Below are 21,992 nucleotides of genomic sequence, written 5' to 3'. Positions count from 1 at the left end.
TCAGTCAAAGGAACATGTGACTCTTGATCTTGGGGCTGTGAGTTCAAGCCCCACATTGGATATAAAGATTACTTAAAGAAGTAAACTTAAAAAAAAAAAAAAAAAAGAGGAAGAGGAGGAGAGTGTGGCTAGAACATATGGATGAGGGGAGTAGTAAGAAGTGAGGCTGGAGAACACAGAGAGGCCACATGATATGGGCTATGGGAGCAGACTGGGTTTCATCTGAGGGCAAGGAGAGGCTGGAAGGGATTTAAGTGCAGCTGCAGGAAGACAAGCCAGAGACTACAGAAGTGGTTCAGCAAGAGAATCTGGAAAGGCAGTAAAACAGCCAAGGAAGAAGGGAGAGATGGGGGACAGAGTTTTGTAGGAGGGAGAGAAGAGTTGCCTTGCCAATGGATTGGTTGGCCCTCCAGGAAAAGAGCTGGATTCCTGGAGACCATTCTGGACTAATCCATGATCCCCCCTAACACGTTTCAAATTCTCTAGTGGATAAAGGGATTCTAAGAACAAGTAGGAGGCAAATGAGTTATCTGATGGCCCTCTGTTGGTAATAGCTGTAGGATGAGAGAACCAACATGCATGCACATAGTTGGACCAACCTGCTTACATTTGACCAAGGTGGAGATGCACCGCAAACTTGGAGTTTCCAGTTCTTCTTCATGGAGCTGGAGGGCAAGGAGGCTGAGGATGCCACCCACCTATCAGGAGGGCCTTAACTCTATGCCAGAAAATAAAAGGGTAACAGTAGCTAACAAGGAAAAAAACCAAACACAGATCAAAACAAAACAAAACAAAACAAAACAAAACATGGTGGTCTTATTTCCTCAGAATGATCAAAAGGTTTTTTTTATTTTATTTTTATTTTATTTTTTTTGATCAAAAGGTTTTGATAGGAAATTTTAAAGATAAAAGCAAACCAAATTCTATTTTTTTTTTAAAGATTTTATTTACTTATTCATGAGAGAAACAGAGAGAGATAGAGAGGCAGAGACACAGGCAGAGGGAGAAGCAGGCTCCATACAAGAAGCCCGATGTGGGACTTGATCCTGGAACTCCAGATTCATGCCCTGAGCCAAAGGCAGACGCTCAACCCCTAACCCACCCAGGTGTCCCCTTTTGTTTTACAAAAGAAATGTATGTTTTTGAAAACAGCTTTAAACAGAGAATAACTTGTACAAGGGAACTCTGAGTTTTAGGTGCAATTTTTCAATTTAATTGAAGAGGTGATAGGAGGACTTTAAATATCTTGATATAAAAATGCATTCCAAATCTTGTGATAAGAGCCCTGAAAGATGGGAATGGGAGCACCAGTAGTTAGTACCTTCTTGGCCACCAAACAGAATTACATGTAGTATTTTGTTCAGACCACAGTCAACTTGGCCTGAGTATTTTGGGACTCAGGGCAGAAGATGGAATGTTTTCTCAAAACATCTTGAAGTCACAGAATTTAGCATGTTGGTACTTCTGATGATGTGATAATCACCGTATCTGAATGAGGAGAAACTGGGCTATCTAAATAAAAATTGAAATGTAGGAATTTGGAGTTGATAAACCAAATTTCAAGAAAAATACGTTCTAATTCTGGGGCTTAGACATATTGTCATATTTTAGAAAAGTCAGCAGGTGTCTGAGTGGCTCAGCCAGTTAAGTGTCTGACTCTTGGTGTTGGCCTAGGTCGTGATCCGATGGGTCGTGAGATCCCTCCTGGCATGCGTGGGGCTCTGCACTCAGCAGGGGATTTGCTTGAAGTTTCTCTCCTCTGTCTCTCACCCCACTCATGCATGTGTACTCTCTCTAAAATACATAAATAAATCTTACAAAAAAAAAGAACAACAACAACAACAAAAGAAGGATAGCAGGTGCCTGGGTAGCTCCGTTGGTTAAGCATCTGCCTTCAGCCCAGGGCATGATCTCAAAGTCCTGGGACTGAATCCATCATCAGGCTTCCTGCTCAGCGGGGAGTCTGCTTCTCCCTCTCTCTCTGTCCCTCCCCATTGCTTGTCTTTCTCTTTAATAAATAAGTAACATCTTAAAAAAAAAAAAAAAAAAAAAAAAAGAGGGCAATTCCCTTATTGATTTGCAATCCTGCACATCTCTGGATACAGCTCTTTTGTGGTTTCAAAAGTCTTCAGGTAGAGCAGTTTAGTCAAAAGCAGAAAGGGGAGAGCACAAAGAAATGTAACCGATACCCAGAGACTTAGCACGGTGCCATGTTATGTATTCTTCCCGTCTTAAGCCCAAAAATTGAATCTTTGGTCCTGGAGACCACAGTGGGGCAGGGCAGGTCCTGGGCTCAGACAGGACTGGCTGCAATCAGCACCAGGGCATTAACAGCTCGGTGTCTTTAGAGAATCAGTGCCCTCTCAGATCTCAACTCTTTTCATTTCACCTGTAAAATGAAAACGGACCCTTGTCCTTGGTGAGCACAATACTAGTCTCAGGAGAAAACTGAGCTGTGGGTGTGAAATCTGTTCATAAGATGGGGGTGTGCCTGACAACTGGGATCATTATTCCCTTTCCTCCTATGAGACAAGAACAGGAGCCACACTTGGTGGCTATTGTGAAGCACATGCCAGTACTTGGATGGGCAGGTGTCCAAATGGCAGGTCATCTTGATCAAACGGCCATGTTCTAACAGATAACTGCTCACATCCAGTGTTGTAAAACTCCCCACGAGCACCAACGCCCTGAGGCACAGATGTGTTATCCTAACGTGAGATTTCAAGACAAAAACTAAACAGCAGAAAGCAGTGAATAGTTTAATTCTTTAACAAAAACTGAAGAAAAATGAAAATGATTTGGAAACGGCAACAATTTGGGGGACCTGGCTGGCTCAGTCAGAAGAGCATGTGACTCTTGATCTCAGGGGTCATGAGTTCGAGCCCCATGTTGGGTGTAGAGATTACTTGAATAAATAAAATTTTAAAAAAGGAAATGGTAACAATTTAATGAACCCATTTAACTCACTGTCATTTACCCGGTCTTGGGGAAAAAATAATTAATAATTTTCTGGATGTTCTTACACCTGAAAGTAAACTAGTTCACAAAATAAAAACATACATAATCCAGTGTCAAAAACTGGTGATTTATAGAAATCACCCCTCGTTTATTTTTTCCAACACAGAGAAAAAAAAAAAACCATTGTTCAATAATTCAATGTTTGGGTCACTGGCAAATACTGTCTGCATCATTCAAAACAAATGTTCCTGGCGGTGAACTCTGTGGCACGTGATGACAGCTGACAAATCTTCCATCGTTCAAATACAACAAAAAACCCACTCGTGAAGATTATGTGAATGAGAAACACAATGCCCTATCACAATGTGCATAAAAAGGTCTTTGAAAAATATCCAAACCTTTCAAGGGATGAAAACACTTCTGTTTTGTTGTTGGTTTTGTCCCTTTTAATGATTAATTTTTGGTTTTTGAAGTCAACATTTTTGCTGTGAGGAAGGAGTTGTAGGGCTTTGTAAGTGGAAACCAACAAGGCCACTGGTTACTACACACTTTCCTACCCCAACTTAGAACTTTTTTCCCCAAAAAAACCTCTTTCATGATTCTTGTTATGGTTCAAAAAAGTAAAGAAAATGATTTCAAGTATTCAATTCCTATCAAAAATTGGTATCAAAAGTAATAAAGGACCTAGTTTTTTTTATAATTCCATGTTTTAAAAAATAACTTAAGAAGCAAGAGGTCCGGCCCTTTACTTATATAAATACCACAGCGTAACTAGAGTTTCTTAAGACAACGTGGAGAGGAGTCAGTGTTTAGCACCTCAATCATTGATCTTAATGTTGGGAACGTCTCTGACACAGATGGGAGCATCTTATAGGAAGGTGAAATACTGGAAAAGAAAAACACAAAGAAGGAACATGAAAATTAACACAATTTTATGAAAAAGGCATTATTCCTATTTTAATAGTCTCTTTCCAAGGACCCCATATGTATGCTGTGAGACAACTTTACAAAGGCAGCGAGGAGCTATGAACAGAACGAATGCTTCTGTGGCAGGGTACTTGATGTCTGGAGGATCACATAAGGAGCTGCTGGCTAGTTCAGCCAGAGTCTTCAGAAAGGAAAATTAATCTCTGTGGTCCACATGACAATATGCACACATGTCCTATTGGGGTGCACACTAGACCTGAATCAGAGACACAGGGTCCAGGCCAGCCTTGCTGCTTATGGGCTATGGTCCTTTCTCTGACCTCACTACCAGGGACAGTCTTCTTCCCTCACAGAGAGACCCTGAGCACAGAAAGAGATCATGCTAGAGGGCCATGCGACGTGACACCGGATAACGGGAGGCAGTTTTTTATTCATTCCTCATGGAACTGTTGAAAGGTTCACACTGCAAAACTATGGAAGAGACAGAAGCAAGCTGTTTGACCTAGTGGCCCTATTACTAACACATGCATGAGCCAGTAATCCTGAAGTGAGAATATACTGGGATGCGGTGTAATGGTTCGAAGTGATCATTACAAAGCTGATACACACCTGCACATTGCAAGAGTGCACTTGCACTCAGACTTCCTCTGATTTAAAAAGAGCACAAATGACCCAGCAATTTGTAGGGTGGCTGCTGTGTCCAATAGATGGGAAAGGCAAAATTGGATGGGGTCATGATAGGTAAAACACAGAGGAGGAACAAGAATACAGAAGGCCAGTGACATCTGCTTGTTTTTTGTTAACTGTTAAAGCATCTACAGGTTTAATTTCATCCAAATTTCCTAGAGACAAGAGCCAGGAAAGAGCAGAGTGTGCTAGACTTCTGAGGGTAGCTGCTGGGGATGATGTCTACTTAGTGTTTACGCACTCACACAGGTCCCTCGCCTACATCACAATGAAGTGCCACCATCTCAAAATCTACTGAGCAGTAAAAATGCGCTCCCACTCAGAGTAAGTCTAAAATGGGTCCAGCTTACAGTTTTCAAATTCCTTCCTGAATACTGAGCCTAAGAGTTGGGAAAGAGTAAATTAACCGAGAGAGATGAATACATGATTATACAAATAAGACCTGTGTAACTTTTCTTCCACAAACCAATTTCCTTGCTTTTTATTTTTTCTTAATTTTTAATCTGTAGACTCAGCCTTTCAAGGGTCTTGCACAACAGCAGAACATCTTAGCCTTGGAAAACTGGATTACATTCCTTGGAGAGTAAGAGCTCACGAAAGGCAGTGTACTCCCAGTACCACACAGCTCCAAAAGAAGCACGAAGCCCCCCACATACCTCCCTCATCCTTTTATTGATCATCACCAAGTAGTTACCTTTTTAGGTTCATCCAGCTTTTGGCTATTTTGCTAAAGGCCTCTGAACCAGGGGCTGTCATAGCTTCAAAGTCAACTAACTGAAAAAGAAAGAGATTTAGGGATGTAATTAACATGGGGGAGAGAGAGGCACTTTTAAATCTGTTTAACTTCTGCATCTTAACACAACAATCTGAGGGCTGGGATTTAAGCACATAGCTAACCATCTGCCTTACCAGCTTCAACATACCTTCCCTTTGGGGATCTTTCCTGCTACTTCTTTTCCACTTGCCATCAATGCTCCCACGATCACGGAGTAAGCTATTACACTATGTAAATAAAGAACAGTTACCAGTCAGTCCTGGTCTATGAACATGGATCAAGTGAAAAGCTCACTATGTTCTAACATAAAAGATGAAATTTTCATCTTTTAAGGACTCTTTAGAAATTAAGCTAAAAAATATTTTCATGTCTTAAAAATATTTACTATTTACTACTAATAAATATGTTTATAGATTCACTATTTTTTTTAAATTTTTATTTATTTATGATAGTCACAGAGAGAGAGAGAGAGAGAGAGAGAGAGAGATAGGCAGAGACAGAAGCAGGCTCCATGCACTGGGAGCCCGACATGGGACTCGATCCTGGGTCTCCAGGATCACACCCTGGGCCAAAGGCAGGTGCTAAACCGCTGCGCCACGCAGGGATCCCTATAGATTCACTATTTTAAGAGTAAATGTGATCCAGAATATACTATTTTCCTGAGGAAAAAAAGGTGTTTCTTTTAATTAGGAGTTCTTCCTACTTGGTTTTTCTCTTCTTATGAAATCATCAATTGGAAGATGTGTCTGCTTCTATTCCAGCAACTTCACGAGGCTTGGCTTTCAAAATGCATCCATACAATATACTTTGTAACACAAACATATTTATCTTGCTGTTTAAGTATTAAAAACTTTGGTTCCCGGGCAGCCCGGGTGGCTCAGCGGTTTAGCACCGCCTTCAGCCCAGGGCGTGATCCTGGAGTCGAGGGATTGAGTCCCACGTCAGACTCCCTGCATGGAGTCTGCTTCTCCCTCTGCCTATGTCTCTGCCTCTGTTGTGTGTGTGTCTGTCATAAATAAATAAATAAAATCTTTAAAACAAAAACAAAAACTTTGGCTCTCAAAAAAGAAAAGCAGAATACATTCTCAGAAGGTGCTACAGACTGACCCGAAAATTAAAGATATAAGTTTCCTTCCTGGCATATAACAGACTCACTCTTGGCTTCTGACATAACTATTACACACCGGCTGCGCGTGACCCTGGGCAAGGCACCCTGGGTGTAGATAGCAAAGAAAGCCTCCAGGTGCAGCGAGTCAAGCCCAGGAGTCGCCCTTGGAGAAGACACCGCAGAGGCCAGGGTGGGAGGGGGGTGGGGGTGGGGGTGACGCACACTGCATCTTCAGGGCCCTGGGGCAGGGTCCAGGGAGGCAGAGGGGAAGGCAGGGAGATGGCTGGCATGGAAGGAGAGCCCATGTGGACACGAAGGTATGAGGAAAGGCACAGAGGTGCCCTGGAGGGGTGGGGGGTGGGTGGATTTTGAGAAGCTCCACAGGGTAGTAAAAGGGCAGATAAAGGAGGGTGGTAGGGTACCTGGGTGGCTTAGTTGGTTAAGCATCTGCCTTTGGCTCAGGTTGTGATCCCAGGGTCCTGGGATCGAGTCCCACATTGGACTCCCTGCAGGAGCCTGCTTCTCCCTCTGCCTATGTCTCTGCCTCTCTCTCTGCGTGTCTCATGAATAAATAAATAAAATCTTTTTTTTTTTTTTTAAAAAGGAGGGTGGTGATGAAGCCAAGACAAACCAGGACAGGACATGGATGGGCACTGTGCCTGGGGCCACTAGGCTTGCACCTGAGCCAGCAGGTATAAAGAACCAGGGCAGATGCTGAACCTCTATAGTGTACACCTGAAGTCAATATAACACTGTATATTAACTATACTGGAATTAAAAAAAGAACCGAGGCAGAGAGGAGAAGAAGAAAATCCTGGAAGCATGAAGACAAGTCACAAAGGCACGGGGTGATGAGGGTCTGAGATATGGCGGTAGCTGTGAGCACGAGAGAGGCAGAACCAACAGGATCAGAGGCTGGACAGATGCAGGCTGTGAGGGGAAGAGGGCTGGTGATGAGAGCTATACTTTCCATATCGCCTCCTTCCTATGTCGCCAGGAGCCAGCAGGGCTGCCGCCAGGACGAATGGACCACTGCTGGGTATCTGCAGAGCGCCTGCGCCAGTGCTTGATACAGGAGGCAGGCGGAGGATGTAGGCACAGCATATATTCAGCGCACACACTAGTAACAGTTATGCTGGTATTACAATATCTATGCTCCTAGCTTGTATCCACACGTTTTTGATAGAGTAAAATTTACTATCACATTTAGAAGAGTTTCACTTTTAAAGTGTTAAAGATAAGAACATTCAAGTATATTATTTTAGCCCAAACATCTTAAATTCAAGTATATGCCAGCAACAGCGTATGCTGCTTCCATGATCTACTGCACATCGTCCTGGGTAACAGAGAAGAGACAGAAACCCAGGTTTTAATGACACCTAAGAAGCTCCTTCCTGATGGATTTGTAAATAGCAAGAATTGACTCACAATAGTAAAGATAGTACAGAATGGCTGGTGCGTGGAGGTCAAGTGATGGACAAAAAATTGGGGGGAAGAGGAGTAGAGGGGAGGGAATATTAGAACCTAAAATATAGTGAGTGCAGTGCATGCACACGCACATAGTAGGCCCTCAAGACATTTGTGCTGAATGAATGAATCCCCAGCCTGTAAAGTGTAAGCACACTATCTTAGAACAATCTTTCATAATTCTTTTCATGGTGTGGTAGGTCAAGGACATCATATCTGGGGGGATTTTGAAAAAAAAAAAAAAAAACAAAAAACAAAAGAAGTTTCTTGCGATTACTTGTACTCACAGCCACAACAAGCAGTGCAAGCAAAAGAGAACATATTTTTCAATGTAAAAACTTTCAAATTATAGGCTATCACTCACCTGGATCCTCGAGAGAGTGGCATTAAATTATAAAAGTAATAAACTAAGGATAAGATTAAATTGCAAACAGCATCAGCCTCCTAGAAAAAAAAACATGCTCGTGAGTTTACTAGGTTATAAACTGTTTTTTTATGAGGTGACAAGACATAAGAATCATTCACCTCAGGAAGAGGATTATTTCATGTGTCTCCTACGGAAGCTACTTTCACATTCTTGGATATTTCATACTCCATGCTACCATTTTTTCCTAATGAAAGGGTATATATACAGTTCGGTTTAGAGCAATAGTTTCTAAGCTGTTTTAAAACTGAAACCTTTTCAGGGGTACCTGGGTGGCTCAGTCGGCTAAGTGACCGACTCTTGGCTTCAGCTCAGGTCGTGATCTCGAGGTCATGGGATGGAGGCCTGTGTTGGGCTCCATGCTCAGTGGGGAGTATGCTGGGGATTCTCTCTCTGCTCCTCCTTCCCCTCCCTCTTGCTCTCAAATAAATAAATGTATCTTTATACTGTTTAGTACCTAATATGGTTTCCCAAGATTCTGATAAGCACACCCTGTGCACTGAGATTTAGGTGATAGATATACTTAATTATGTAAAAACCTGGATGCTTAATTATAGGTTCAGAACTGATTAGACGCAATAGAAAGGAAATGACTTCCCAGGGGCCTTGGGCATCCACTCCCGAATGCGGGTGGAATGCCCACAATACTCTCAAGCACAGTGGCAGCTGCTGCCACAAAGGTGACAGGCCAGGTCCTGCCCCCAAGGAGCTCCCTCGAGTTGGGGTGGGACATGGAGGGAAGAGTCACAGGCAGCAAAGGCCCACTAAGTGTCACACAGGCCTCTGTCACGATGGACCAATATTTTCACTTCAATCCTGACAGAGCTCAGACTTAACCATATGACACAGTCACTATGTACATGTGTCATTTCCCTTTCTCAAATACTATCATTATTAAACACAGGAGTGTTTCTACAAGACTTTTAAAAAGAACTACTTGTAGGTCATCAGTGAAAGCCAATCTCAAGCATAAGATGTGTAATACCCGTGAACGGGTAGGGCGTTTTGAAAAGGTTGCAGGAGAATCCTGCACAGGAAGCACGGATAAAATGGAAAAAAACAAAAACCTACCCCAAATTCTGATGAAAGAATCAGTACTTTTCCTTTCGCTGTGAGGTCTTTATAAAGTGCGTCTATCTCAGCATGATAGAACTGTGTTCTTTCTTCTGTGGTTTGCGTTTCCACAGAGAACAGTATGTTGCCAATCCTAAAAATACAACAATGTGTGTCAAAGGCACATAATATACAATTCCAAAAGCCAGACATGGAGAGTAAAGAAAAAAAAGAAAGGCACTGGTATGCTGATGTGGCACAAGATACACCTGAGAACATGTCCTACCTTACTATAACTGCAGACAGATTGAGGCGTGTTCTGTAAGTAGGCAAGATTTTCATAAAATATGATATTTTGTTTGGTCTAACCATATGTATGTATTATAGGAGTTCAAGCTTCTACAGAAAGAAAACTACACGCAGTCAACAATGAATGCGTAGTAAATACTTTCTAGATAGCCACCCTATTATGTTTGAAGATCAGGAGCCAGAACCATGTGCAGAGAAAGGTCAGGGACTCCACTGTGTTTTTTTAAGCTTCTGCTGCACGCTAGCTCCATGCCAGGCTCTACGGAGACAAATTTGATGCAACAGGCATTTATTATAGAAATAAATAGTTCTTAGATCCCATGAAGAATTATTTGCATTGTATTCCATTTTATGGATATTGTAGAGGTTCTCCTACTAATTGTTTGTTATTGACCATTTAGAGTATTTCCCACAGCAGTTACTGAGGGAGGGAGAATTGAAGCTATGAATTATTATAAGACCATTAGCAGAGCGATCACACAGCTCGTCAACGTTCACCAGAAGATCAGGTCTAATTTGGAAGACATGGAAGACAACAGGAAATGCATTTCACAGGGGAAAAGGCCTGATATGAAAATTGGGGTGGGAGTGAGAGAGACTAAGAAACAGGAGGTGGGAGGTGATCTTGGGGGAACAGGCAACCCACTGAATTAACAGGCCAAACTCTGGCAGGAAAACAGTTTGGGAAAGCAGGAAATGTTGCAGGAGGCCATATTACCAAAGGCCTTGAGGGCCTGGCAGGGGAGCTGATCCTGGTAGCCACTGGCAATAGAGGGTATGGACTGGGGAGTTTAACACCCAGTGGAACGGAGTCTCTGGGACACTGACAAAACACTGGTAAGCCATCAGGCAACTGCGGATGGAGACATGAGGAGTTAGAGCTTAGAGCTAGAGGTGATGGATACAGTGGGACCATGGAGGAAAGAAGCCATGTTTCAGGGGAAGGAACTTTCCATACTCTCTCACACAGCCATCCCTTCTGCCTGGAGATTTCATCTGAGGAGCTCTAGATCTCATAAGCAGGTCATAAGTCACCAGATCTGGAAGCTGCTACGCTGGTGCCTACTCAGGGAGGTCGGTGTAGGTTTTCACAGAGAACTGGACAAAGAGACTCCTGTGGCTTGAGACTAAAAGCACCCGAGAAAGCTGGAGCCCAGAAGGCAGAGCCGTTGGGGGAGGGCAAGTCATAGCCTACGATGGAGCTGGCAGAAATCAGCTGGAGGTCCCACTGCAGAAATCATGATGCCCTGCAGGCCAAGCAACTGAGGATCATGTGCGGTGGGGAGGGCTCCACGTGGGGGAAGTGCAAGGTAACCCACCCCAAATTCAAGGGATACGAGGCTCCTACAAGAAGCCTGGGGTTCACATAGGAATTAGACTGGGTAATAAAAACAGTCACTGTGGGGCTATTTATAAAGTGAAAAATGGAAATACTCTAAATGGTCAATAACAAACAATTAGTAGGAGAACCTCTACAACATCCACAAAATGGAATACTATGCAATCACCACAAATGCTTACAAAAATAGGAGAAAATGTTCATGGTGAAGTAATGGTAAGATACAAAAGAAACAGGTTACAAAACAAGGTGTGGAGCATAACCTTAGTTTTTAAAGAAAGCAACTTAATGATTTTTAAAAATCTTTGCTTGTGTATTCTAAATTGTTCATAATAAAAGGCTGCACTACTCTCATATTAAAACTTGTATTTAAAAACTCTTACAATGGCCTTCAATCTGCTAATCTCTCATCTTTTTTCATTTTATCACTAAGTGTCACTCACAAGGAACTTTAAGAACAGAAGAACGCTTTTCACATTAGATACTATACTTAATATCTAGAAAGCTGTTAGATCCGGCTTGGTCAGAACATGTATTTGCTGGCATAATATTCTAAAAATCACATGAACAAAATAACTGGTTATAGCTTCACACTAGACCTTGATAATTTTCATCTCAGGATAAAACAAAAGCCAGGTAGGTCTCATCTCCCATGGCAACATCAGGCACACGGACACTTTCTGACACCAGCCTGCCTTTACGCCCACACTTAGGAAGCATACATACTTGTCTCCTGTAATTGTGATTGTGAATCCATCGTATTCCTTCCCTTGATCTTTGAGGCTGGGAACTTTTGTGTTCACCGTGAACCCATCCTTTGTTTTAGTATTAAACTGCTTTCAGGGAAAAAAAATTCACATTACTAGTGTGTAATTCACTGTAAACCCCCAAACACTTTTTTGTAGTGCTGACTCTGCCTTCCATGTTTTTAGAAAGGGTCACAGAAGTTCCTGATGCAAAAGGCCATGACCAGGCACACCTCCCTCTACAGTGACAGGGGATGCCTCTGCCTGTCCCCAAGGCCCCACACTCAGCAGGATCACTCCTAAGAGTACCCTTTGGGTTTTTCTCCTGTTCATCTTAATTGGCAGCACCTCGGATTCTTGGCAGAATGGCTGTACTCCAAATCCTGTAACTTAAAAAACGCCTTGTGCTCACGCTCATGCTCCTTCAAGGCAGTCTGATTTGTTCTGAAAAGTACTCAGAATTGTATTTGTCAACTGAAGAATTTCAAACATACACACACATCCACCAACTCTGCAGACCACAGAAAAGGAATTACATAAAGCCAAGGAATGGCCTTCGGGGTGATAAGTATGAAGGCAGTTTCAGATGCCAGCTTTTTAAAATATTTTTAACAAAACCAAAATGTCAATAAATAGATTTTGTCATTACTCCGGAAAAAAATCCTCCTCAGATTCAGTTATTTAGTGTTGCCAATCTTTTTTTTTTTTTTTTTTAAAGGACTGATAGACTTGAATAAGAAAACCAAAGATAAAACAGGAGGCTGTTTGTCACATAAGCCACTACGGGGGGGGAAAGGTTGTCTAAAACCAGTAAGACCCAGCAGGTGGTCACGAACGATCCAGAGGAGGACCGGGAATGAGTGGACATGAGACACAGGTGATTACAGTCAGCATCAGGAATTGGAACAGGAATATCTTTCATGAAGAAAGGGCTTTTAGAGGAAGACATGTGTTACAGCTCATCTGATGCTCACACATACCAGGAAGAGAAGGCATAGTCTCCATCCTACAGGTGAGGGGCCCAGCCAGGAGGGGAGGTCCTGGCCCAAGTTACTGAGCAGGGAGTGGCGGCATGGGAATGTGAACCCAGGCCTTCATGACCTCCAGTCACATTATTTGCTAATAAGCTGCCTCAAGGGGAGCTGAGATATACAGTGTATATAGTTGACCTTGAACAACATAAGGGGTAGCAAACCCCCCCATCACAGTCAAAAATCCGTATATAACTTTGGACTCCCCAAAAACTCAACTGCTAAGCCTGCTGCTGACTAGGCTTACTGATAACATAAAAGGTTGAATACATATTTTGTATGTTGTATTCTACACCTGTATTCTTACAATAAAGTAAGTTAGAGAAAATAAAAGGTTAAGAAATCACAAGGAAGATACATTTACAGGACTGTACTGTATTTATTGAGAAGAATTCACATACATGTGGACCCACACAGTTCAAACTCATGTTGTCCAAGGGTCAGCTGTATTTTAACTTGGCTTTTCACCAAAAGTGTATTTCAGAGGAAGCTGTCATGGCATCACATTCCACCAAACACTTTAAAACCAAAGGTATTTATATACTTCTCTGCATGCCTTTTAAAAATACAAATATGCCCATAACCCCGGGTGAAAGCTAGGTGTCTAGTGCTGCAGAGGAGCAGGCATGTTCACCCCACAGTGGGACAGAAAGTGACTTCACCCCAGGAGGTTGGCCCCAGGCGGGCAATGCTTGGCGACTCTGCTGTACTCCCAGCAACACAGGCTTGGAGTCCACTATGCTTTTCTTTTAAAACAAAGACATCCATAAAACCTTAAAAACCCCCTACGCTGATTTGGCCTTCTACCAAACAGATTAAATGTAATGCCCAAAATATCAATAAGAAAGAGAAACATTAAAAACTGAGATGTGGGCAAGTGTTCGTTCTCGATGGTCTGTCCAATGGCCCACAGTGGAGCGGTCTGCCCTCTATGGGGCATCTGGGGAATTTGTGGGAGAGTCTGGTGGCTACAGCAAGGGGGGTTCCGTGGAGAACACTAGATGTCCCATCGTGCAGGGGACAGCCACACATCATGCGATTGACTTCCAATGCTCCCCTGGACTTCCATGTCGATAAAGAACCTGTTTATAATGTAATAATTACCTGGGCCAGATTCCATTTCACACTTGGACACTAAATATTTTAAGAGCTGGGTTTTTTTTTTTTAATTTTTTTCTTTATTTAAGTAATCTCTACACCCAACATAGGGCTTGAACTACATAGTTTTAATACACACTGAATTTTCCATGATGGCAAATAGCATGTCCAACTGAGGAAAGAGGGCATTTGGCATTGTGTGGAAGTTTACTATTTCAAAAACCCCTTCCGCCACCAACACTGTGGCTCACGATACCAGAGCCAGCAAATAACGCACAGATGTGGGGCTGCATTTGTAGCTGTCAGGTTCAACACAACTTTACGAGCAGGTGTAAACAACCAGCTACTTTGTTATGGCTTCCTGTGAAGACATGCCTGAATGCTGACGTCCTGAACAACACACTGGGCTACCTAACAGACCTCCTTTATAGCACGATGGTGATGTTTTATTTAAAAAAATTTTTTTAAAGATTTTATTTATTTATTCATAGAGACACACACACAGAGAGGCAGAGATACAGGCAGAGGGAGAAGCAGGCTCCATGCAGGGAGCCTGACGTGGGACTCGATCCTGGGTCTCCGGGATCACACCCGACCAAAGGCAGCACAACACCCCCGAGCCACCTGGGCTGCCCGATTGTGATGTTTTAAATAATTTGAGTAGGTAAGATATAGTCTCTGTTAATTTCATTTGAGTGCACCAGGAAAGGGGCATCTGAACACGGTTACTGAGTTAATATCAGAGTGGTTTGGAGGAAGTTGAGAACCACGCCATCAGTTCATCAGACACTCCGATAACCCCAAGGTGAGGTCTGGCCAGAATCACTGCTCCTAGCAGACAGGAGCCTGGAATCTTGACCAGGTAAGAACTCACTCAAGTCCAGTGAGGCAGAAGTGGACTCTGGCGTACAGAGTACTAGCTCACTGCTTTGTTCATGACATGATGTTTCTTGGTTATTCCTTAGAAATGGATAGGCTCTGGGCCTACCAACTTTTAAAATTTTACTTGATGTAAATCAAACCTCTCTACTATAGCTACAAGGAGAACACTGATTCAAGTTTTATGTTAAAGTTCAAACCATTAAGTGGAAAAAATAAAATCCACCTGCTGTTGGCAAATCTTTGAGTAGTTATATTCCTGGGTAGATAAAATATTCATAAAATTAAAACTTAATGGATTACACTTTTAAACAATGTAATTTCTGTTCCCCTAAGTCTCCTTGATCTTGAATTACGCTGTTTCTGATATTAACATTGCCACACGCACATTTCCTTCCATTAGCATTTGCCTGGTATACTTTTTCTCCCTCCACTTTTTAAATGTTATCTTGTTAGGCATTGTCTCCTATAAACAGCACGTAGCTGGACTTTAAAACACCAATCTGAAATCCTCCATCCTTCACTACGGGATCAATTATAATGCCACACTGACTTGTCACTGCCATTATGTGCATTTCTTACCCGCCCTCCTCTTTTTTCCTCCTTTTTGAGTTAAACTGACTTTGTTGTCTTTATGCCTTTCCTTCCCTTCTAGGGATTTAGAAGATTATACGTCTTATCTCTGTTCTTGCAGTGTTTGCCTTCAAATTTTTAATATAGATATTTAAACATGTCTTTTCAATATCATGGGTTAGTCAGTGATTGTATTCTCTCATGGAAAAAACGAATACCTTGGTAACAGTTTTACTTCCTTTCTCTACTTCCTTCAACTTCTAATGTTGATATTATCTAGTACTTTAATTGCAGATATCTATATTTTTTTGACTACAGGAATTCATTTCATTGGCTTATTTGTTCACCACGATTTCTTATATCTGATGTTTTCTTCTTTCTTGGGCTTATTTTGTGAAAGTACATATGTCCTTTAATCATTTTGACAGAAAATCTAGGCTTGATGAAATTCCTAAATGACTGTTTGAAACTGTTTTTATTTGACCCTCACACCTGAACACTGGAACAGTGGGTTCAAATAAATTTCCCTTCATTGTCTTCTGGAATCCATTATTGCTGGAGGGAATTGGGACATCCATAGAATTCTCCTTGCTTAGTACTCTTTTCTGGAAGCTTGAAGATGTTCTTTTTATCTTTGTGTGTATTAAAATATACATAACATAAATTTGCCACTTTAACCATTTGGGAATGGCATTAAGTACATTCACATTGTTTGCAACCATCACCACCATTCATCCACAGAACTTCCCAAATAGAATCTTCGCCCCCCATTAAACACCAACTCCCCATTTTCTCTCCCGCCAACCCCTGGCAGCCACCATTTTACCTTTTGTCTCTATGAATTTTACTCTCTAGATACCTCATGAGTGGAATCATAGGGTATTTGTCCTTTTGCAACTGGCTTATTTTATGCAATATAATGTCCTCAAACTTCATCCACATTATAGCATGTATCACAATTTCCTTCCTTCTCAAGACTGAATATTCCATTGTACAGCTAGAACACATATTATTTACTCATTCATCCATTAATGGACACTTGAGTTGCTTCTACCTCTTGGCTACTATGAACAATGCTGCCATGAACATGGGTGTATAAACAATCTTTTCAAGTCACTGCTTTCAATTCTTTTGAACACAGAGTTGTGTTCAACTAGAAGTGGAGTTGTTGAAGTGGAGTTGTTGGGTCATAGGCAATTCTATGTCTAATTATTCTGAGGAACTCTCTTTAACCTTGAAGTCCCCCAATTTTTTTCTTTTGAAAATTTTATTTTTTAATTTATTCTTTTTTTAATGTCCATCACCCATCCTCCTGCCCCCTCCCCTCCAGCAACCCTCAGTTTATCTCCTATTATTAAGAGTCTCTTATGGTTTGTCTCCCTCTCTGATTTTAACTTGTTTTATTTTTTTCTTCTTTTCCTCTATGATCCTCTGTTTTGTTTCTTAAGTTCTGCATATGAGTGAGATCATGTGATAATTGTCTTTCGCTGATTGTGAAGTTCCAGAATTCTATCAGAATGGGTCCAGGTGTCAATGTTGAACATCATGCTGAACATGCAGGGGGCCCCAAACTGATCTTTTCAGCTCTCTACAAGCTTTCCTTCCCTGTCTTGTCGATTAATTGCTGTGCTTATCTTCCTTCTCTCCTTTCAGGATTTCTATTAGATAGGTCCATTCTTTATCTTCTGTGTTCATTGTCACTCATAGTTTATATTTGTCTTTTTACATACTACATTCTGAAAGAATTTATTGGTTTGATCTTCTAGCTCATATATATTTGATATTCAGCTGTCTTTAATGTACTAGTCTAACTATCTGAGTTTTTTTTAATTTATGAGAATTATATTTCTTTTCTATTGCTTTTATCTGTCTATCATATGATACTGGCTCAAATCTCTCAGGAAATTAACTTATGTACTTTCTATTGAGATAAAATTTACATACAATGAACTTCACATGTATAAGTCAATGCATTTTGACAAATATACACACCCATGTACCCATTTATTTCATAAAGATACAATGTATTGCCATCATTCTAGAAAGTTTCCTCCTACTCCATTAAGGTAAATCTCACTCCTCATAAACCATCATTGTTCCAACATCTATCCCCATAGATCAAACTTCTTATAAATGGAATCATACTCTTTCGTATGTGGCTTCCTTTGCTCACCATCATGTTTCTGAGGTTCATCCGGGTTGCTGTGTGTAGCCGTCCCCTTTCTCTGTTTTGTTACTGAGTAGTGTTACACTGCTGGCCTCCCCTGAGAAATGATGGCAGACTCTTGTAAAATTTCTTGATCTGGAAGACAGCCTCTGGGCAAGGAAAGCTGAGAACTGGCACACGAACCTTGGGCCATGTACAAAACCCAACTTTGACTTCATTCGCCATGTAGATAAAGGGGGCGGGACCCCCACCTGGGTCCCTACTGGGCCTCACGATGAGACTGTGGATGCCACAAAGCCTTGTTCTCTGTTCAGCATCCTGCTAAATGAACCAAATGCTGGATTATGTTTTGTAAGCTGATTACCAGTTTGAATCTGAGACCACTGACTTTTGGGTCCTCCAATCTTCTTTTGGTTTTTCTATAGTTTCCGTGTCCCTGCTGAGATTCTTCTTCATTGTATTCATGTTTTCCTTTAAGGCCTTGAACATGTTTTGAAGCAAAGACTTAAAAGAGCTAATTCCAGGGCTCAGTTGGTTAAGCGTCTGCCTTCAGCTCAGGTCATGATCTCGGGGTCCTGGAATCAAGCCCTGCTTCAGGCTCCCTTCTCGGTGGGGAGCCTGCTTCTCCCTCTTTTTCTGCTCTTCCTGACTGCTCAGGCTCTCTCGGGCATGCTCTTTCTCTCTCTCAAGTAAATTTTTAAAAAAAAAAAGCTAATCCCAACTTCTGGATCACCTTGGGGTCTAAACTGCTTTTATTTTTCAAAGGTTAGTCACGTTTTCCTGCTTCTTCATTTATCAAATAATTAAGAAATCTAGATCATGTTTCCTTCCTTTCAAGGGTATTGAGTTTTGTTTTGGCAGGCAGTCAAATCACTAGCAGATCCATTTAATCCTTTCAGGCTTGTGTTTTTTTCTCTGTTAGGATGATCTATTTAGAAACTGCCTTTGTCCCAGGATATGAACCTTATCTTAGGTGGTCTTTCATCTATAGTGTGTCCTTTCTGGAGTTGTAATGAAATACTTATAGCATAATATTAATAAACATGCATTTAACAGTTATGAGTTCTTTTTAAAAAGTGCTCTGGTTTCTTTGTTTTTTCCTAAAAACACCTCAGAGAATTTGGATGATAAACTTACCTTCATAATTGGAAGAAGGTCTTCTACTTTGTGTACCTTTTCCAGAGCTTCTCTAACTTCCAACAATCCTTTAGGATTATTAGCTCTTAAAAAGAGAGAGACAGAGAGGGAGATGGCAACTAAAATTAATAGAGAAATGTAATAGTTAATTACATTAACTGCTATTTCCTTTAATTTAAATACATCATCCTCAATTATGAGCTCAATATTCAAATGGTGGGCCAGACCAAAAGTTTCTAGACAATGGGATGGTTTGATCTTAATGAATTTAGAGCTGCATATAAGAATTAAGAAAACAGGTAACAGCCCATCTGGAAGGTGAAACAGGGAAAAGCAGAAGGGATTGTTAGCCTATGTTTGTATATACATGTATGGCTCTTAGATTGGCCACAAAAGCTTGATTCTCCTATGCTATCTCTGAAATTAGAAGTGAATTTTTTTTTCTTTTCTAAAGTTGCTCAAATGGAAGTACCCTGTTAGGTTTTTATGCCAACTTTACATTTACTTGTAGATAACTATCTATTCAGAAATCTTTTTCCCCCATTGTTTTTCAGTATTATATCTCTATCATATGGCCTTTCAGGTCAGGGAGAATGAACATTATGGCTGAAATTCCTAATAAAGAAACTCAAAGAAATGCCTCCTACTTTTTAGAGTAAAGAGATGAGAAAAGTCACAATATTGTAAGATTAAAAGGTTGTCATTACTGGAAGGTTTTATAGGCTTTGTGATTCTAAACACTATAAATACTTGATGTACCTTGTTTAGTCTTTCAGTAGGCTTAGTTTTCAAGTTTCGCAAATATAACTAATGTAAAATGTATCAAAGCTAGTCGTTACTATGAAAAAGAAAATTGAAGGATTACCCATGATAAACAAGAATTCTATCTTTAATAAAATGAAGGATCTTCTCAAAATATTCCAGGTATCTCATGTTAATCACCTGACCCCTGGAAGAAAAAAGAATTAAGAATCTTTTTACAAAGGAATATATCCGAAACCAGAGAGAGCCATGAGAATAACGTTAGCAAAAAGGTTTGCAAAATTTGCCTGTTTGCAACCAATGAATGGAACAAGCAAAGAACTGTCTCAGCAAGATTGCTCGTCAGCTTTTGTAGCTTTTTCTGGTAGGAAACACCAAATTCAGCCTTGGAGATGCCAAAATGGGAAGAAAAATCCTCAAGTACTTATATGATATTCAGACTTTTATAGTAATTTCCTTTTATGAATTTTTTCACTTTTTCTCCTTGCCCTTGATTTCTTCCCATAGCATGATCTGCTACCAGTCCTCCTTGTAGACTAGCTCACACACAGCCTTCATCTCCTCTGCCCACTCTAAATATTATTTCACCCACATTTCTATCCCCACCTCTGAGTTTTAAAACTCTCTCCCAAAACTTCATGTATAGCCAACATGCTGATTGATGTACACATCCAACTGACATGTGTCTAACACGTATGCACCCAGTTGCTCCCTGGGCATCACTCCCTGGATTCACTAGAGTCACCTCAAGTCCATAATTGTGAACAGGAAGTCACTTCTGTACCCTGCACCACCCCCGGCTCCATCACCAACATGGCCACCTACCTTCTGTCCTACTGTCACCCAGGCTGTTGGAAGGACCAGGCACCTGAGCCAGAGGACCGCCTCCCTTGATTCCCCATGCTCTCCCCGATTTCCAACCCACCACCAGTGTCCCTGACTCAACATCCTCAGTATCCGTCTCGTCCCCTCCCGCTCACTTCCACAAAGCTCTCCAGATCTGCCACTCATTCACCTGAATTATTACACAACTTTCCAGCCATTTCCCTTCCCTCCAGAGTCACCACCCTCTCACCTATTCTGCCACCTACAGCCAAAGTGATCATCTGAAGGTGCAAATCTGCTCTGTCATTTTTCTGCTTACGATCTCTGAATGATCTCTGAACAGCTCGCCATCATCCTTGGGGGGGGGGGGGTGGACAAAAAAGCCTTAAGTGGGATACAAAGTTATTTATATTTTGGTCCCTGCCTGTCTTTCAAGGCTCAATTTCTGATACTCCTTTAATTGCAAACTAATCACGAGTCGTAATGAATGAGTCATACTTTCCTGACCACGCCTGACTCACCTGTGGGTCCACACCTCATCCACCTCTCCACTTCCCATCCTCCCAAACAGTTCAAGCATCACCTAAAAGCTAGATTGGACACCACTCTTCTGTGTCCCCCTGGCATCCTGTACACATGACCACCATTACTCTGAACACAATACATAACAGTTCACCAGTCTGTCTTTAGTAAGCTACATCACTAGACAGTGGCCTTCAACTAAAGCCAGCTGAGTCTACCTTATAAATGTCACAAATTATTCTGTAAGAAACAGGAACACACAAGTCACAAGAAGAAAAGAAATTTATTTTCTAAAACATAAAGAAATGTATAAATGACATTTCCATTAAACTTAAATGTCAGAGCTGTAATAAATGATATTTTGATTCAGGCTTCTGGATATAGAAGCAATTTACACATGACACATTTGTAAATTTTATCTAAAACTAAATCCATGGGCAGCCCAGGTGGCTCAGCGGTTTAGTGCCGCCTTTAGCTCAGGGCATGATCCTGGGGACCCGGGATCAAGTCCCACATCAGGCTCCCTACAAGGAGCCTGCTTCTCCCTCTGCCTGTGTCTCCGCCTCTCTCTCTCTCCCTCTGTGTCTCTCATGAATAAATAAAATCTTCAAAAAAAAAAAAAAATAAAAATAAATACAACTAAATTCATGGCTCCACTTGAAGCTGATTTTCTTTTCTTTTTTTTTTTTGAAGCTGATTTTCTTTAATATTTTCTCATTATTTATTTAGAGGGTGGCTAAGCACATGAAGGTGGCTAAGTCCATGTCCCTAATTTGCACAGCTTCTGGACAAAGCAGAAGCTCTCCCATTAACCTGGTTCACCCTTTCGGAAAGGCTTAGCTACCAAAGTGTTACTGAACGAAATCCTCTGTATGTTGGGGTTTTGGAGATGGGATAGGGGAGCCCTACCCCCACCTGTTCAAGAATTCTTTGGGCCATGCAACACTCTCAGGATATTATGGTAAATGTAACGTTCTCCATATAATTACTTCCTGTGATATTTTTAGGACGCTTTAAAGACTGACATCCTAAGCAAATATCTGCAGTCTTTCCTCCAACTGAGCTGTCATTGAGAGAAGAGCCAGGAGAAGGAGGATGGCCTGTACTGTATTTATTTCTTCGTGCAACCGGATTAGCTGAGAAGAACGTAGGCAGGATCCTGCAGGTGCAGAGCTGATCTGTGTATACCTTTGCCAAAAGGTCAC

The 21,992-nt window shown here is 41.4% G+C and overlaps 1 protein-coding gene across 14 annotated transcripts in view; it reads right to left on the bottom strand.

The window, feature by feature from the left end:
* Positions 1-956: 956 nt before the first annotated feature.
* Positions 957-21,992, bottom strand: part of TTC13 (tetratricopeptide repeat domain 13) — an 80,435-nt gene continuing 59,399 nt past the window's right edge. For 4 of the 14 annotated variants that reach the window (XM_049108936.1, XM_025448663.3, XM_025448665.3 and 1 more), the window contains 8 exons: positions 19,544-19,627; positions 18,679-18,763; positions 11,774-11,880; positions 9,418-9,553; positions 8,287-8,366; positions 5,496-5,574; positions 5,267-5,346; positions 3,065-3,844 (listed from right to left, as the gene is read on the bottom strand). In XM_049108936.1, the coding sequence (XP_048964893.1) occupies positions 3,730-3,844; positions 5,267-5,346; positions 5,496-5,574; positions 8,287-8,366; positions 9,418-9,553; positions 11,774-11,880; positions 18,679-18,763; positions 19,544-19,627 (766 nt within the window). In that variant the 3' untranslated portion in view covers positions 3,065-3,729. Of the gene's footprint in view, positions 1,795-3,064; positions 3,845-5,266; positions 5,347-5,495; positions 5,575-8,286; positions 8,367-9,417; positions 9,554-11,773; positions 11,884-18,678; positions 18,764-19,543; positions 19,628-20,403; positions 20,621-21,992 lie in introns of those variants that run through there. The other 10 variants (XM_025448662.3, XM_025448664.3, XM_035715526.2 and 7 more) reach the window with 7 other exon arrangements.

Source organism: Canis lupus, chromosome 4, assembly GCF_003254725.2.
Source record: "Canis lupus dingo isolate Sandy chromosome 4, ASM325472v2, whole genome shotgun sequence".
Classification (NCBI taxonomy): Eukaryota; Metazoa; Chordata; class Mammalia; order Carnivora; family Canidae; genus Canis; species Canis lupus.
Note: the sequence above shows the minus strand (reverse complement) of the source record. Positions and strands in the feature narration are given on the sequence as shown.